The sequence below is a fragment of the Filicampus tigris genome, chromosome 7 (assembly GCF_054856515.1).
Source record: "Filicampus tigris isolate MCC_2025a chromosome 7, RoL_Ftig_1.0, whole genome shotgun sequence".
In the NCBI taxonomy this organism is placed as follows: domain Eukaryota; kingdom Metazoa; phylum Chordata; class Actinopteri; order Syngnathiformes; family Syngnathidae; genus Filicampus; species Filicampus tigris.
Window position 1 is genome coordinate 7,184,432 of NC_141223.1, and position 17,197 is coordinate 7,201,628.

Below are 17,197 nucleotides of genomic sequence, written 5' to 3' on the forward strand. Positions count from 1 at the left end.
TCACGTAACCAGTTGCTCCCCTATTTATGTCAGCTAATTGGCTGCCATTCGATTCCATGTCACTATCATGGAATCTGTGCCACAGCCAAACTTGTTGACCCCACACATAAAGATTTGCCATTGTGAACAGAGAACATGTTTGGCATTTACGATTGTCTGTCCGACCATATTCAAAGCAGATCTGGGAAAAACAAAATACTTTTAGCTTGCCTGGTAACTGCAGTACAATGAATTTGCTGACTCTTCTCATCATTGTTTTTGTAGCTAATGACTTGTGAGACGTGTTACATGAACACTCAAGTTGATAAGTTGCTCCTCGATTTGTTTCTGGCAAGGACGGTTTCAGGAGACTTGCTAAATTGGCTATCATTCACACACACACACGCACACACACGCACACACAGCACATAGTTTGTGGCTCGGCTGAATTTCGAAATGACACATAAACAAACATAAAATACACAAACACATAAAAATATTGAACAGGCTTTAAAATGTACGTTAACGATTAGCGGCCTGACCGTTTTACCGGCACATTGGGAAGGAAAAGTCACTCTTACATATGACACCCCACAGTATGTAGTGAGCCCTCAGGATACGCTTTAGAGACTTCATTTAATCTGGCATTTGCTAACTTTGAAAAACATTCAAATTGGGCCCAATTGGTATGTATGCACCCCGCTTAATCCTCATTTAATCAAACAGTACAACACTCTGCAAAATGCAATGCACAAGTACATAAAATAGCAACTCTTAAAATAAATGTACATTTTGTCTAAAATATAAGTTTACATTGCTAATGACATGCATGCACAATTGCAAGTGGTTAATGACATGCATGCACAATTGCAAAATGGTTTGCATTGCCATAAGTAGAAAGCATCAATCCAAGTTATTACACGTTGTCAAGTATTCTTAACTAAGCAGGGACAATGTTCACCTCTACCCATCTGGCTCCAATTCAAAACAGCCTGAAGTTAATTAGAGGAAGTGTTCAGCGTTTCTTGTCATTAAAACGTTTCGTTTAAGCTTGCCTAACACACTATATTTATTTTAATACATGACACGACATAATACTTTCTAAAGGAATTCTGTTGGAAGGCACACAAAAGCCAGTAATTCAAACCGTAAATTTGTCATCAAGTGCGAACTCTAGTGGTCATCGGGTCAATTAAAACAATTGAATTTTCGATCAGTCAACGTGATGCTTGAGTCTAGCATACTGGACAATGGATACATTTACGAACACACGAACTCGCGCACGCGCGCACATCACAACCCCAACCCCACCCCACCCATATATATATATATATATATATATATATATAGAGAGAGAGAGAGAGAGAGAGAGAGAGAGAGAGAGAGAGAGAGAGAGACAGAGAGAGAGAGAGAGAGAGAGAGAGAGAGAGAGAGAATGTAATTGGACATTAAATTACTAATTTATTTAACTATAGTTTTCAGTCAACAACGTTAGCTAATGGATACTGCCCATTCTATTTTGAGACAATGTACTTACATTCCGAGATGCAATTCCAAAGATGACCCGGCGTACAAGGTGCTGAATAATATCAGACACAAAGTGAAAATGTCTGGGAACATATCTAAATAATTGTGCCAAGGAAGCCTAATTAAAAATAAAAAAAACTTTGTCCGTTACGAAGCCAATATAATCTTTGGTTTGCCGTGAAGCATCTGGGTCCATCAAATGAAGAACACGTTGACATTAAAATAATCCTTTCTTGAGACAATTGAGGCTCTAAAAGTCTTTAGTGCTCCGTCATGCGGTCCCGACGTGAGCTCGCGTTCGCTGTGAGAGAGGATGAAGGTCGGCGTCTCATGTCAACAGGTCTGCACGTAAGCGCACCACCCACAGTCACAGAGTGGCTTGCTTACCATAAGACCCAGTAACACTGGCCTGGAAATCGAGTTACACCATGAAGGCGATTACATTCCGTCTAGATAGATAGATGGATAGATAGATAGATAGATAGATAGATAGATAGATAGATAGATAGATAGATAGATAGATAGATAGATAGATAGATAGATAGATAGATAGATAGATAGATAGATAGATAGATAGATAGATAGATCTACATATTAGATATTAAATAATAGTATAATACCGTGGACATTTTTATATTAGTAGTTGAATTGGGGGAAAAAAAAGAGGCATACCACGATTCATGCATTATAACATCTTAACGCAGAGGGGAAATTTCATGATTACATGATGATACGTTGTTTCTGGACAATATAATTTATGTCTACACGGTTAATGAAAAAACTAATATGAATGATTCTTTGAGTTTTACTTTTTGAAATAAAGTGTAGGTACAATGTTATGATTTATAGAGGTGAACCTGGAGATTAATGGGAGTGCACAAAAACTTCAAAGAATATCCAGCTAAATTTGTCCATTAGACATGTTGTGTTTGATGGCATTATGTGACCATTCATAGCAGTTTTGTTTAAACAGATATTACATTGTAGGCTATCGAGATTTTTTTCAAAAAATCTCAGCCAATAAAATGTCAACAACCATATTCAGTCATTCACTTTGTTACTGGTTTTATGATTTGTCATTTTAATAGATGATGTAATACAATATCAATTTATATTGTTCAAAGTGGTCTCGTAATTTTTTGCAAGTGAACCTAATGTTTTGGAAAATTAGTTTACACGTACAACTTTGTTCGTAAAAACGTTTCTGCTTTCGATTTGAGCGGTCGTCTCCGTGACGTCACTTCCCGTGGTGATAAGGCCCTTTCCTGTCCTACTGAGCACGCAGGAGAATGAGAGAAGTTCCTCTTCGACAGCTCCAGTCTTTTGCAATTTTCACTGCTCTGTTTTATTCCCACACATTTGGGGTAAATGTGAAGGCTTTTTCGCGACTCGGGATCTTTATTCAGAAACATTTTGAGGAAATAGCTACCTTCAGCAAATGAGCAAAGGGTGAGAAACTGAACTCTCCGCTTCAATGGCGCTAATGCTAGCTGATCACTTAGCGTCATAAACACAGTTATGTAAAGTTTTTTTCCCTGAATGTGAGCTATTACAAAACTTAACTAAACGAGGGCACATCACTTCAAGCTAATCGCGTTTTATGTAAGTATTTGCGAATAGTGGTGTCAACAATTTGAGGGTGACCGCTATGTAGCAACCAATGCTAATGAGAAGATCATGACTTTTTCGAAATTGCCATCTTTAACTGCCTTGCAAAAGGAATTACCTGTCATTATTGCGATCGGCTTGATCTCTTTCATGAATACTTTCCCTGGCTCTTTATATGTAACTAACAGCTGCATCTAGTTTGTCCTTACAGTCCGTGCACTGTTCTGAAATATTCAGCTGACAATCAGCCTCCGTTTATAGTCTGTCAAGGGACTGTTTTGTTTTCATCATGTGATTTGTTTTTAAATCATACATTTTAAATGGCTCTCAATGACATGAGTACACTATCAGAATGTGAATATTAAATTGTTGCTGTGAGTCATGTGCTATGCATAATGTCAACATTGACTGTATGATAACTAAAGATGTCAGTCAAAAGTTTACTTAATATTTCTGCACAGCCAAATGAGCGGCGCAACATTCCCCTCTCCCATTGCCGAGATGGCAGAAATCAACCGCATCCACTATGATTTGGAGTACACCGAGGGGATCAGCCAGAGGATGCGCATACCTGAGATGCTTAAAGTGGCTCCACAAGGCCAGGAGGACTCCGGTCTTGGCTCGCAGCAGCTTCCTCACAGTGTTATAATGCAGGTCCCGGAAAGAATTGTTGTCTCAGGTCTGTCTACTTTTTTGTATCCTCGATATAACATCCAGGACTTCCTCTTAATTGCTTTGTAGTTGTGGTACAGTTGTTGACATGTACCATCCAGGACTTCCTCTTAATTGCTTTGTAGTTGTGGTACAATTGTACAAATGTACCAGCTACAACATGATGAAAAAATATATTCAAGAGGCAGTGATGGAGTGTTGACTTTGGAATTGTTTTGATACTTTTATTCACTGTTCATACACTAATATTAGGACTGTGATGATAGACCAAGGTTGACCCATTAAGGCCTAAAGCGCCTTTCTCAACAGCTCCCCAAAACTTAAGGTCTCCTTTGGAATTACCCTTGAAAACCTGAAGTTCTCCCAGAAATTCAACGTTTACAAAATGCCCCTGTAGCAGACAGAAACATAATTCCAAAAGAATTAAAGAGCTTAGACATGTGGCTTTCACACAGGCAGAATTTATTATTATTTACTGTTTCAATCAAAGATGTAAAAATAACGTGTCAGTGAGAGAGAAGCACTATTTTAATTAAAAAAAAAAATCGAGTGGTAATTACCATCCTCTATTCTGTTACAAAGACGTCAATATTGTAATTGTCTACAAACCATATCATATGACGTTCGACTGGTTCCACTGGTCCCTGCACGACATTGCATCATTGCAAACACCTGCTTTTACTTTGGAAATCGATTTTGTTCCTATTTTCTGACATGTTATGGACCAAACCAGTAACAGAATCGTGATTAATTTGTTTGTGCATCTGCACAATCAGTTTGGAATGATGTGCTGTTTTGAAAAGGGGAAATTATACCATGGTTTTAATCCAATTCATCAGTTAATTAATTATTAAAATGATTTGTTGTAGCCCTAATTCAATTTGTATCACAATTTCTGACCCACGGTCTTATGCATGATTAAGTGTTTTTTTTTTTGTTAGTTTTTTTTTTTAATTAAAAAAGTGAAAATAAAAATTATAGTATTTATATTATTAATATTTGTGCATTTTATGACATGCATATATATATATCATTTTAGTTACAATATATGTATAATTAATCAAATTAATTCGGTAACAGGACGTTTCTGGGCGCACTTTTGGCAAACAGTCTGTCTCTGGTCGACCACGCAATTTCCATCTCTGCTCTCACCCTGGTAGCTTAAATGTTACCATGCTAATGGCCCAAATTAGCTTGGAGGATCAGTAATTTCAGTTCTATTCATAGTTCTAGCTACATTTCCTCCACTCTTCTGCACTGCGTAGTTGAACTAGCATTAATGGTAGCCTCAGTTTTGCTTAGATGACCATCCCCAGAAAAAAGTCACATGACATGCAGTTGGAGGAGGCTTGCTAAAGAAATGTATCAGTCTAGTCTTAAATTAACTTATATGTGAGCTTCCATGGCTGTATCTGGAATTAAAGTACAAACTCTTGAGATAGAAGGAGCGTTTCGCGGTTCTGCCAAATACTATAGTTTTGAGTCTTAGAGTGTCACAAGTACGGTTTCGATGTCTGTGTTGTTACAGGCTTAAATGAAATACGATAATTCCTTTTTACTTCAGGTGACAATGATGCCAACCAGTTTTCAAGACCGAGAGACCTGGATTTAATCCAGTCAACACCGTTAGAGGCCTTGTCCCTGAAGACCCCACCGAGAGTACTCACACTCAGTGAGCGACCTCTTGACTTCCTGGAGGAGGAGCAGCATAGGGCAGCTCCAGAAAGTGATGCCGCGGTAAGTGAAAGAGCAATCAATCCTGTTCCATTACACGATGGGAAAATCAATTAAGCAAAATAAAACTCTGTCTTACAGTAAATCTTAGTCAGTCATTGATAATTGGCATTTGTTTTAGTTGCGGCCCCAAGGGCGATCGAGACGAGAACGCTCAGCTAGTGAAAATGCAGCTGTCCGGCATAGCAGTCAACTGATGCATAACGATTCAGCGTGAGTATTTGTTTAGTCATTGGTACCACACCCTTCTTTCACGCTGCATCTTTTTCCCGCTTCTTTCTGTTTTCATCTTTTTGCCATAGAGGCATTGTTGTCTTCATTGCCACATTATAATCATTTCAATCCTTTTTTTTTTTTAGTGGCGGGGGGGTCAATAATGCATTAAAACTTGTCTCCTCAATTATTTCTTTTGGGTTAAATAAGAACAAATTGTCAAAAGGTTTGTCATGTGTGGAATGTTTGTAATCGAGAAGGAAAGTGCCCCAGGATCATCATATAGAAGCGTTGAATGAATGCACAGTTGCTACATAATCCCTTTTTCCTAGCTCATGATTGAATGTTTCTTATGTTCTAATTAGGGCTGCCACAAACGATTGTTTTGCTAGTCGGCTATTCACCAACAGGAGTCGCGATTAGTCGACTAATTAGGTATATAAATCGCGGCAAATCGCAGCAGTAGGCTGCTGCTATTATAATAACCATAATTCGCTTAAAGCTTGAATTCTTTATGCACAAACTAATCGTAAAGAAAGTTAAGATGATAGTACATTCAACTTTGATTAAATTTAGTAATTTATACCATAATTCCTGACATTTTTATACAATAGGCAGCAACTTAAATTGATGGCTATACTCTGGCCTTAATTTTTTTGTTGTAATTGTTTAGTGTATTTTAAAATGGAACCAAAATATGAATACAAAAAGAAATACTTGCGTACATATTTCACTCTTCTTGGGCACCACGACTTTTTTTTAACATTGAAGTCATGAAATCAGAGGAGTAAATTGTGAAAATGCACTGTGCTAAAGAAAAGTCAAGTCAAATTTATTTATATAGCCCTTAATCACAGGAAAGTCTCAAAGGGCTTCACATATGCACCATTAAAACTAAAATTAACACTTGCAGTGATTTTTAATTTTGTCTTAATTTAACCTTCATCCAAAAGGTTTTTTTTTTCTTCACTAGTATGCATAATTTAAAAGTGCAAAATTGATTTACACAATCAAAATGTGGTATGCACTTAGAACAAAAAAATATATATATTTTGCACTATAACGTATATTACAGCAAACGCGTCGAGTATTCAAATGAATTGTCGACGTTTTTAATCGTCGGCGACATCGTGATTAGTCGACTAATCTTGGCAGCCCTAGTTGTAGTATGTTTTTCTCTTACTTCGCCGTGTAGGATCAACATTGCCATTTCATTTACCATGGGCACAGCATTCCTAAAAATGAATGCACGTGAGAGCTTGTAATTAGAATCCAATTCATTTGCCTTCTTCAGGCGTCCAATTTGCATGCCATCCTCCTGGCTGTTTTTTGTGTGGTGCTTTGGCTGTCACACAATCTTTTCTCAAAGCTATTCAGCACCGATGCAGAACTGACACATTTGAGGATAGTTCCTTTTCCTCATTTGTCTTCCCTCTCCTTCCCTGTTCCCTTCTCTCTTCCTGTTTCCTTTCCTTATTATTTTCTCTAAATTGGCTGCTCTAAATGGTTGCCTCCAAGCAGTGCAACAGCCTCCCCCCCAGCCACTCTTCACCCCCCTTCCCCTCCCACCGTGGCTGAAGAAGAACACAGCCTGTACAGCGCTAGTGGCGTTTTATCTTTCCTCCAGTGCACTACACGTCGGGCCTACCAGCAGGTCCTTGAGGTCTTGGATGAAAACCCTCGCAGGTGACCTCCCAATTGCCACAATCTATCATTCGGCCAGTAAAGAGAGCTTCACACAGCTAGATGGCGGTCTTATCTACCAGTCAAGCCCCCTCAATATCTCAGTTTTGATTAGTTAGATAGCATAGTAGTTTTTTTTTTTTTTTTTTTAGACATATGTAAAGCTATAGGGTTTTTAGTAATGGACCAATGCGTTAAGCATTTCAGGTGGAAAAGTCAGATGGCATATCAGTTTTCATTGTGTAATAAGTCTATTTAAAGTTAGGTGCTAGTACTGTGAAGTTGAAATGGCATTTGAAGTTTTACTTTTCAAAGGCGACGAGATTGCAGTGCCAACCAACACTGCAGTGTGCCGTAATGTTCAGCGTCAACTCGGTTTTGAGTTTTAACACGTTTCACTGTTGTCAATCATGCCACTTAAAAACAAATGGGGAAGTGCATATTAGTCAATTTTCAGGAACACAATTAGTGTGTACATACATTTTCTCATAATCCTTGAGGCAATAGTTGAAAATATGACTAATCTGGGTAACGTTCACTAACAATATTATGCACTGTGCATTACTGTATATTTATACCAAAATCATTATTAGTTAAGTGTACCTAACAAATAAAAACTGTTACCCGTTTTTTTAACTTCATGATATCCTAATTTGCTAGTTACACATGAACTGTGCCCCAGGGTTCCCTTAAAGTGTACTGTTTATTTACTGTTTGTGCCTTTCGTCGACAAAACTGACGTTCTAAAACTGTTACTGAAAATAAGATGGTCAGCGTACATACGGAAAATATTTATATTCCCACCCAAAAATTACTTGTAACGAATGCCTGAGCTAATCTTTAAGAGATTGGATTACCTTAAATCTTACTTTAGCAAAAGCAAACTCTTCCCAAACGAGGTAAATGTGTTTGGCAGGTGAAATAGATTCAACTAAAATTAAGGCCCACGCACATTGTTTGCAAATTGTCAAAACTAAAAAATATTTTTTGACCACTTTGGAAAGCATTGTCAAGAAATGTATCATTTAATTTGATTGTCTGGCCTTTGGGTGTATAGGTATCCTCATCCTCATTTATTTGCATGCTTTTGGAACTGTGCTTTGTGCAAGTGCTAGCTAGCGCTTATGTTTCCCTTTTTCCCAAACCTGTATTTCCTCCCCCCCTATAGAAAACCATCACTGCGAGGGGGGTCAGCTTCAAGCTCCAACCCCCTGCATGACTCCAGGTAACATCACGTAGCACTCAGTTTTCATCTTGTTCTTCTCCTTTAACCCATCCTTTCCCACCTACTCCTCTCAATTGATGCACCATTTGTCTTGAAACAAATACACAAAATTGCATAGACTGTTTACATGAGGTATGTCAAACATGTTTTAATATAGTCTGTTGTGCAACTGTTGTTTAAGGTTTGCATTATCAACATACGAAGGCTCTCTGGATGGGGGATCTGATGACATGACCGTTGTTGACGCAGCAACCCTTCGACGACAGGTTGGTTTCTTCGCAATGTGATCATCACTATTTTGTGGCTGAGAGAGCTGATCTGGCGAAAATGTACTGATTTCTATTTATTTCTTACTTTCAATCTGTAGCTTATCAAGTTAAATCGACGGCTCCAGCTTCTGGAAGAGGAGAATAAGGAGCGAGCAAAACGGGAGATGATCCTGTACTCTGTCACTGTAGCTTTCTGGCTCGTTAACACGTGGGTGTGGTTAAGACGTTAAAGTACATCTCTATTGCTGGCACCACTGCAAAATAAGTCAACATAATATCTCTATGCTGTGTGTGACATGTTACACTTGCGGCAACCTGAGCAAGACCATAGCCTATTGCACGACGCACTCATGTTTTCTTTGGTTTATTAAATATACAAGTATTGTACAGTTTTTTTATTTTTTATTTTGTGTTTTTGTTAGTTTTCTGTTTGTTTTGCTTTTAAATACAAATGTTGAGCAATGCTAAGCATGACTTGTAAATATGTATCACTTTAGAAAGGAGTAATGCTATATTTTCTTTCTGAATATAAATGTTGAGCAATGCTTGGTGTGTTACTTCTTGTAAATATGTATTGCTTTAGAAAGGTGTATTTCATTAATAAAATACAGCTCTGTTTACCAAAGGAAGAAAATGGAGCCGTGATACTGATGTGTGTACTGATTTGCGCACTTTGTAAAGCTAAATTGAAATACCAATATTAGTTGTACTTTGGCATATCATCTCAGGGCACGGCAGGCAGCTCAAGTTACCTCAACGTGGCCTCGCCGGTGCTGATTTTTGGTGAACAACGAAACATGAAAGCGTGACGTTTTGAGAATAGTTTCTATGAGAATAATACAAGACAGTTTTGATCTTTCTGTTGAATCTGGTTTCACAGAAAATAGTCTGTGAATTGAAATATTCATTCTCTTTGATGATTGGACAATAATTCCAAATTTTACTGAAGTAAATATCTGTTACATGTGTCGTAAAAAAAAGAAGACAGACGTTTTTATTTTCATATCATAGAGGTAGGTCAATGACCCTTAACTGATCCCAAAGATTAAACAGAGATTTCCTCCCCATATTAATCAAACTTTGTAATCAAGAGCAAGACCTAATTTCCATGTCTCTTATTTTATGCAGAATTCTCACGGTAATGGAGCTTAAACAGTCCCTCTAACATTTCTGACAACACTAAAAGGGACGTTTGTACATAATTCAACATAAAATGAGTACAGTACAAGCCAACAAACCTTAAGCTCTCTTTTCGAATCAGTGTTTTCTGTGACATAGTACAATACAAAATACACTCACAAATGTGAGCCACTTATTTTGAATACATTTGTCAATGCACCATTTTTTTTTCTTAATGTATTGTTGCAAAAATGTGTCCAGTACACAGCAATGACAGTCCAGCCAAGCTACGGGAGATGAAACATGCCATCAAGAGAAAGCGCACCCTTCAAACCTGAGACAATTGGAGCAGTTTGCTCATGAAGAGCGAGCCAAAATACCTGCTGAGAGGTGCAAAAGTCTCACTGAAAGTTAAATGACATTTGATTGTAGTGATTGTTTCAAAAGGTTGTGCAACGCAATGACGTACTATAATATTTGTCAAGACCTGTTTCACAAGTTCATTTATTCATATATGTTGAACCACAATTCAATTTGAAAGCAATGTTAATTTTCATTTAATTCTCATTTATTATGAACTTTGTCAGAATCAAGCTATTTCTGTGACCGCTGTGGGTTTTTCTTTCATTAACAGGGGGGTACCAACACTTTTGTCCACGTTTGTATCTGCCACTGGAATCTAGACACTGAGCATCCTACTTAACAACCTAAACGGGTTAATCAGTCAGATTGCGTCCTCAACCAAAGGCCACCTCAATTTTGAAGCTCCTCAATCAGGCAGTGTGGTTTAAAGGGCAGTTGTCTTGTTTTGAATTTTGCATCTGGTTCACAAGTGTCCCTATCTTCTGGATATATCAAAGATGAATCGGGAGCTTTGGTTGACTTGCGTAGACTTGAACACACGGGATTACCTGCACTAAAAGGGTCTACTTTTCTGACTGATTCACTCTCACTGTCATCCCCTGTAATTACTTCTATTCTTGGTCTCACTATCGTATAGGAAGAGATTTCTGAGATGTTTTCTGGCTCCAAATCTTCCAGGTCGGGCAGATCATCAACATGTAGTGGAAGAGTTTGTGGAATGGTTTCCAACTGCTCAGCATCCACTAGTTCGGTCACCAGTGGCCCAGGACTATGTGATGATTCAGGGGAAGTCGCTCTTATCAAAGGAAGTGGCTGACGTGCGATGTTCACTTCTTGCCCTGCGTTGTTGCTTAGAACCACTCTCGCTGGCTCTTCCCGATTATCTTCTTTGCGTGATTCCTCATCATATTCCTTTACTTCAAAGTATTGGTTTGGATGCTTTTCGTGTGGCAGCTGTTTTGTTTTGTTTTGTATAAACTCCTCATGAGCATCTAAGGTGTCCTGAACAAATACTTGCATTTTGTCTGAAGGTGGTTCCCCACAAGAAGCCTCTGGATTGATTAAAGTCTCGGTTTCATCTGAAATTGACCAGAAAGAGAAACATCTTTATATGTACTAAACACAATGATTTTTTTCATGTCACTTGAGTACTAGCATACATTTAAGACACACACAAATGTACCCAATTAAAGAGGGTCATCAGGAACATAAGGTGTGCAATAAGCCAGCAACTCGCGTGTTGAGGCATCGGGTGGGTAACGCTGGGAGTAGTCTAAGACAATGTCGACTGTCCCTATTTTTTCTGAGACCATGCGGTTAAACTAGTAACGTCACCTGTGAGGTAAGCACTAAGCCAAATGTGATGTGCATTTATATGGCTATGACATATTGACGATGCGCTTTGTTGATCTTGTTAAAGGGAAAGTCAACCCCCAAAATATGTTCTATAAGCCTTGACTAGTCTAAACATGGCATTCTGATTAATATTGAATTTGTATAATATGAGTCAGGCAGCAAAATGCACCTGTTTTTAGCCATCTCAGGGTGCGGCCATTTTGTCACTTCTGTCGACTGAAAATGACATCACAGTTGCTCAAGGCTCAGGTAATATTAATCAGAATGCCATCTTTAGAATAGTGGGCCTGCATAGAACATATTCTTGTAAAAAACATTTGGGGGTTGACTTACCTTTAATATTGATGTGCTACTCAAGGTCAAGGTTAACCCCCACCAAAACCTAATCAGCTGTGTACATTTTTTTGTTTAAGTTATGATTTTGTATATTTTAATATGTAGGGGCCACTGGAGATAGAGTCTGGGTCGACCGCACTAAGTATTCTACAAAAACAGGGAAGAAGTACAGCAGTCGACCCTCACACTATTCCTTTCAAACACAAAGAATTCTAAAAAAAAAAAAAAAACACTGATAAAAACATTCCGTATATGTTTTCCCATGAAAAAATGGTGGAAATGTGGGGGGCATCCCGGGATGTGTTTTGTGTGTGTGTGTGAAAAAAATTGAGATTTTATTTTTAGCCAGTATCGCCCATCGCTACCGGTTACTTGGCATACTCCAAACCATGTCTAGTTGAGTAATGACGTCTGATTTTTTGAGCGCTGCAACTTTCACTGTGCATTCAAGACATGTTGGGGTTTGGGGTGCCCCCTATGCTAAAAAAAAAAAGTATTGTCTCCTGTATTTCTTTTTGTTGGCTGTTCTTATTACCAACCTGTCTCATGGCACTTTGGAAAGATGAAAAATGTGCAAATCGACGTATATGAGTATTAAAACTGCCAACCTCTGTCACTATCCACTTTCATGCGTTGTTTCTCCTGGGCTTTCTTTCGAATCATTGCCAAAGCATCCAAGCCTTCTTGAATTTTTCTCCTTTCCCGTGTGTTCCATTGCTCTCTCGCCTTGCGTTCCTCCTCAATTCCACCAAGTGCCCAAGCCTCTGCGCACGCCTTGTCTTTGGGGAAAACAGGCCTGTCGTCGAGGAAGGTAAGCTGCTTGAGGCGGACAATCAGTGTCTTTCTGTAGTTGGGGATCTTTGTCACAACTTCATTTCCCATCAAGTTAAGGACTCTTAGTTCAGGCATGGCTTCAAGCACAACAAGAATACAAGGATCAGTTAATAGGTTGTGAGATAGATCCAGCACACTGATGGATAGACACTGACTCAGGTGCTCTATGTCCCCAATTGACTCCAGTTTGTTATGGGCAATCTGCAGAGTAGTAAGCTGAGGAAGGCAGGAAATGTTCTCAATAGTCTGTATGTAGTTATTGGAGACGTTCAGTGTGCACAAGCTTTTTAGAGGCTCGAGATTTTCCAGCTTGCGGATAAGGTTCTGCTGAAGAAACAGGGAGCGAAGGTCAACCTGTGCATTCAAGTTACCAATCTGTTGTAGCCCATTGCTTTCCAACCAAAGACACTTAAGTCCTGTGTACTCCTCCAAATTTTCAATGCTAGCGAAACCTTTAAAATGCAGATACAAGGTGTCATTCAGGCATGGTGTTGAGTAGAGTTTGTACTGCTTACAGTGCTCTTTTAAAAAAGTCTTGGTCATCCGCGGCCCTGGCTGCTTTCCATGTTCTTTCTTTTCTCCATGTCCATCCTGTATTGTGGCAACTTGAGCAGATGTTTCGCCGTCTTTAAGTTCCATTTGAATGGCTGTTGACGTTGACGTTCTATCATATTTACTTTCACCAACCTCGCCAAGCAACATTGTGCAAAAGGTGTAAGTGAAGAAAGAAATCCTTAGCCAGCTGTAGTTCATTCAATCAGCAAATGACTCAATGAGTAAGTTGATGTTTTTTGTTTCTATGGTAACGCTCTGGCTACCAGCCATTGTCACTTGTTTCCCGTCGGACTAGTTTAGCTGACGCACATCCCTGTCAAAGTAATAAGCATGGCGTCAGGGGTTATTCTTCGTCGAGGCGCGTTGACGTTTGGGACATACTGCCAACATTTGAGTTGGAATGTCACAGTCACGCAGGTTCGAGGGATAAAGCGTTGGATGAGGCCCTACACAAACCTAATGGCAAAAAAACTAAAGCTTGAAGGTCCTCCACCTCCGAAACCAAGGTGAAGCTAACGTCGGCTAAAACAACCTCGTTCGAAATCACATCAGGGGATGGATTAATTGTTACGTATTTACTTAACTCGTATTTATTCAACACGTAATGCTAGTAATGTGCAAATCTTTGTATTGCATTGTGGTTTAATTATCACTTGGTCTCGTGTGGATCGTGAGCATACAATCGTGTTTCCTACTAGCCCAGGTAATAAGTAAGCAATGATGCCCATTCAGAGCAATTTACGAAATTGTACGGAACTTAATCAAAAACGATGTCCAATATATCCCCATAGTCAATGCATAAGCGACAGTGCTCAGCATGAGCATGCTCCCCTTGATAAATTAAGATTTTATTCAATATCTCAATGAACATAACAATTCCAAAATGTGTCCAAAAAGTTTCATCAATTTAATGGATGCAAAAATAATAATACAGCCCGCAACAAAAACGACTATAGCTTGCATTTTGTATGACATCCATAACTTTTATGGACAGCACATGTCTGCTCGGCTTGGAATTAACAAGTTGTCAGTCTTTTCTCGGGGTAGACTTATTTTTGCAACATGGTCTTTAATAAATGCGTTAAGAAAATTACTTTTTTTGTATGTAACAATGAACAAATCTTGTTGGCATTCAATTGTTCATATATGTGGGAGTATTTTGTAGTATACTATCCCATAGAAAATCTTTATTCTGAAAGGAAACTAAAGGTGTTCTTACAAACCTGTTGGGGTGTACTCATTTATGCTCATCAGCACTGTATATGAATAAGCACATGAGTGTGTTTCGAGTGACATGTTTATTGGTGTGACTGTAGTTTGCACTTTTCAGCATTTACAGCTGCCCTGCTTCATTCTAAGAGATGTTGAAGAGTTTGCCCTCCACATTGGGCTAAATGGAGTAAATTGTTATACACATCGCTCAGCATCATGCATTGTACCACTATACCATATAAACGTCTAACAATGACAGGAAAAATCAAACTCAGCATTATAGGTACCAGTTTTTATACAGCTGTTTTATCTTGTATTGGGTCACTTAATACGTCCACTACAAGTATACCTTATTTCGATGGTTAGTGTAATTGTCACCCATATTTTATTTTAATTTGAGGTTAAAGGAATCGTTTAAATTTCTGCTTTTATACCTCATAACAATTTCACATAAAATATTCATTCCATGATTGCTTTTCAAAATACAACACGCTAATCAGCTACACATCTGATTTCTTTCAGATCTCAAAAGCCTAATTGGGATTACCATGCTGAGGTTCAGGCTTTCAGCACCCGCCTCCATGAAAACTTTTCCTTGGAGCAACTGAAAACAGCGTTCATAAATCCCTGTTACCTGCAGGCGGAACTGAAAAGAAGACAAGAGCTGGGCATGGACTCTGAAGTCACAGCTCTTGCTCTGAATGATAATATTGAGTTGAGTGCACAGGGAGATGCCTTCACAAAAAGCTTCCTTACTGATTGGTGCAGGGCTAGCTTTCCCAGCCTGCCAACAGAAGGGGTGGAAAGTGTTGTAAGACACCTTACTAGTGCAGCCCTAGTGAGCAATGTAGCTCGAAATCTTGGCGTTGAAGATCTAACCATGAGTTTACAATTCCCTATCCCGGACAATGTGCTTCATTCTACATTCATGGCAGTGATTGGAGCACTACATGAGAACGGTGGAACAGAGCGGACAGGATATTTCCTCAGGGTGAGAGTTGATCAATCAGTTCAAATAATGAGGTCAGAGATCTGTGTTTAGCTCTGTTGTCTGTTTGAAAACAATGTGTTGAATATAATTCCCTTCTCACGGGTTTATGTATCTTCTCAAACTCAGGATTTCCTAGTTTCCCAGTTAATCGGAAAAGACCTGTTTGATATGTGGACAGTGGTCAATCCTATGGGCCTTCTGGTGGAGGAACTAAATAAGAGGAATGTTCCCCTACCAGAGCCCCGCCTCATCAGGTCTGCTGGGTCCAGCACTGTTCTGCCACTCTATTTTGTTGGTTTATACAGGTATGTAGGTAGGTTTATTTACATATAACATATCTGATTTGTTTTTAGTTATTCTGTTTTCTTCATTTTATACATTTAGTGATAAGAAGCTCCTGGCCCAGGGTCCAGGTGAGACACTTATTGCAGCGGAGGAGGAAGCAGCTCGTGTGGCCCTGCGGGAACTCTATGGCTACACTGAGGACCGCAGACCCTTCGACTTTAGTCCACCACCACAGCATGAGCATCCTTTACTTCAAACAGTCAGAAGCAAATAATAAAACAAGAACACTTGGGTTGCTCCTCGTAACTGGAGAACATGTTCGCTACGTGAAATAATGTACTTATTTGGATCATTGTCTGTTTTGTGGTCTTAAAATGGTGAAAATGTCCCAGGTTTTGTATTCACTTTAAGAATACATGTATGAAAATGTTGTTGAATACATGTATGAAAATGTTTGCCCTGGGTAACTTACAGGAAAAATAATCAATGTTACAAAACTCTCTCCCATTGTACCAATGTAAATATACAATTGCAGTTATAGTCAGTTTGTGGCTTTTCAATAATAAAAAACAGATTTGCTCTATGCCTGTTCTTAAGTGATTAAAATCATGAGAACTTTATCGTGTTGATGATGCAGAAAGAAATCTGTATGCTATTGTCTAGTTTTCTTGCATGATAGTTATTTGAGATGGCATTTATAAGAAAAATGTTACACAGTTTTTGTTTCAGTACTGAATTGCATGCTTTTTGGCATGCAAGTATTGGCTAACTAAAATTACTTATTTCACCAAATATTGATTTAAATTCAATTTAAGTTCCTTTATCAAGCTAATTGTGAATATACAAGATGAAACATTCAAAAGGAATAAATAAATGCCATGGCAATTATTAGTGCACATGGGTGTTTTATTCGATTGGTGTTAGGAATATGAGGGGCCCTTTGGGGGAGGGGGAGGTGGTTAAGGAATTCCTAGACGCCAAAATGTTGAGAACCACTGCTATATTGGCTGTACAGTAAGTACTGTGAAAAAAACCCAAAAAGAACAACTTTCTCTATTGCTGCTGCTATGACGCGTTTACCCGCAAGATGGCACTACTTTGTTCGAGAGACCAAACAGTCGTAAAGGAGACAACAGTGCATGTCATTTAGGAGTAAATTGCTATTGAGTTTTCAATTTCGCTTCAACAAGTCAAGGTATTCAATTATTGATTTGTTAACAAAAGTAAATTAAGTCC

The 17,197-nt window shown here is 38.7% G+C and overlaps 4 protein-coding genes across 6 annotated transcripts in view; 2 read left to right on the forward strand and 2 right to left on the reverse strand.

The window, feature by feature from the left end:
- The window catches only part of egfem1 (EGF-like and EMI domain containing 1), a 46,070-nt gene extending 44,211 nt beyond the window's left edge, over positions 1 to 1,859 (reverse strand). Inside the window, exon 1 of the mRNA XM_086036157.1 lies at positions 1,517 to 1,859. Within this exon, the coding sequence (XP_085892283.1) occupies positions 1,517 to 1,599 (83 nt within the window). The 5' untranslated portion in view covers positions 1,600 to 1,859. The remainder of the gene's footprint in view (positions 1 to 1,516) is intronic.
- An 872-nt stretch (positions 1,860 to 2,731) lies between these two features.
- On the forward strand, positions 2,732 to 9,555 carry mffa (mitochondrial fission factor a). Of its 2 annotated transcripts, XM_086035896.1 has the most exons (8): positions 2,732 to 2,955; positions 3,576 to 3,793; positions 5,351 to 5,523; positions 5,642 to 5,733; positions 7,255 to 7,419; positions 8,585 to 8,641; positions 8,823 to 8,907; positions 9,009 to 9,555. In XM_086035896.1, the coding sequence occupies exons 1-8, from the start codon at positions 2,945 to 2,947 to the stop codon at positions 9,138 to 9,140; spliced, it is 933 nt and encodes a 310-aa protein (XP_085892022.1). In that variant the 5' UTR covers positions 2,732 to 2,944; the 3' UTR covers positions 9,141 to 9,555. The 2 variants fall into 2 exon arrangements, with proteins under 2 accessions (XP_085892022.1, XP_085892023.1); XM_086035897.1 differs by lacking the exon at positions 7,255 to 7,419 and having other exon boundaries at positions 2,734 to 2,955.
- Positions 9,556 to 10,503: 948 nt separating this feature from the next.
- Positions 10,504 to 13,754, reverse strand: dnaaf1 (dynein axonemal assembly factor 1). 2 transcript variants are annotated; one of them, XM_086035893.1, is made up of 3 exons: positions 13,434 to 13,754; positions 12,693 to 12,995; positions 10,504 to 11,471 (listed from the first exon to the last, which is right to left on the reverse strand). In XM_086035893.1, the coding sequence occupies exons 1-3, from the start codon at positions 13,669 to 13,671 to the stop codon at positions 10,783 to 10,785; spliced, it is 1,230 nt and encodes a 409-aa protein (XP_085892019.1). In that variant the 5' UTR covers positions 13,672 to 13,754; the 3' UTR covers positions 10,504 to 10,782. The 2 variants fall into 2 exon arrangements, with proteins under 2 accessions (XP_085892019.1, XP_085892018.1); XM_086035892.1 differs by having other exon boundaries at positions 12,693 to 13,750.
- mrpl44 (mitochondrial ribosomal protein L44) lies at positions 13,734 to 16,544 on the forward strand. Its single transcript, XM_086035895.1, has 4 exons — positions 13,734 to 13,979; positions 15,208 to 15,676; positions 15,803 to 15,981; positions 16,061 to 16,544. Exons 1-4 carry the CDS (start codon positions 13,804 to 13,806, stop codon positions 16,233 to 16,235), a joined length of 999 nt encoding a protein of 332 aa, XP_085892021.1. The 5' UTR covers positions 13,734 to 13,803; the 3' UTR covers positions 16,236 to 16,544.
- Positions 16,545 to 17,197: the final 653 nt, after the last annotated feature.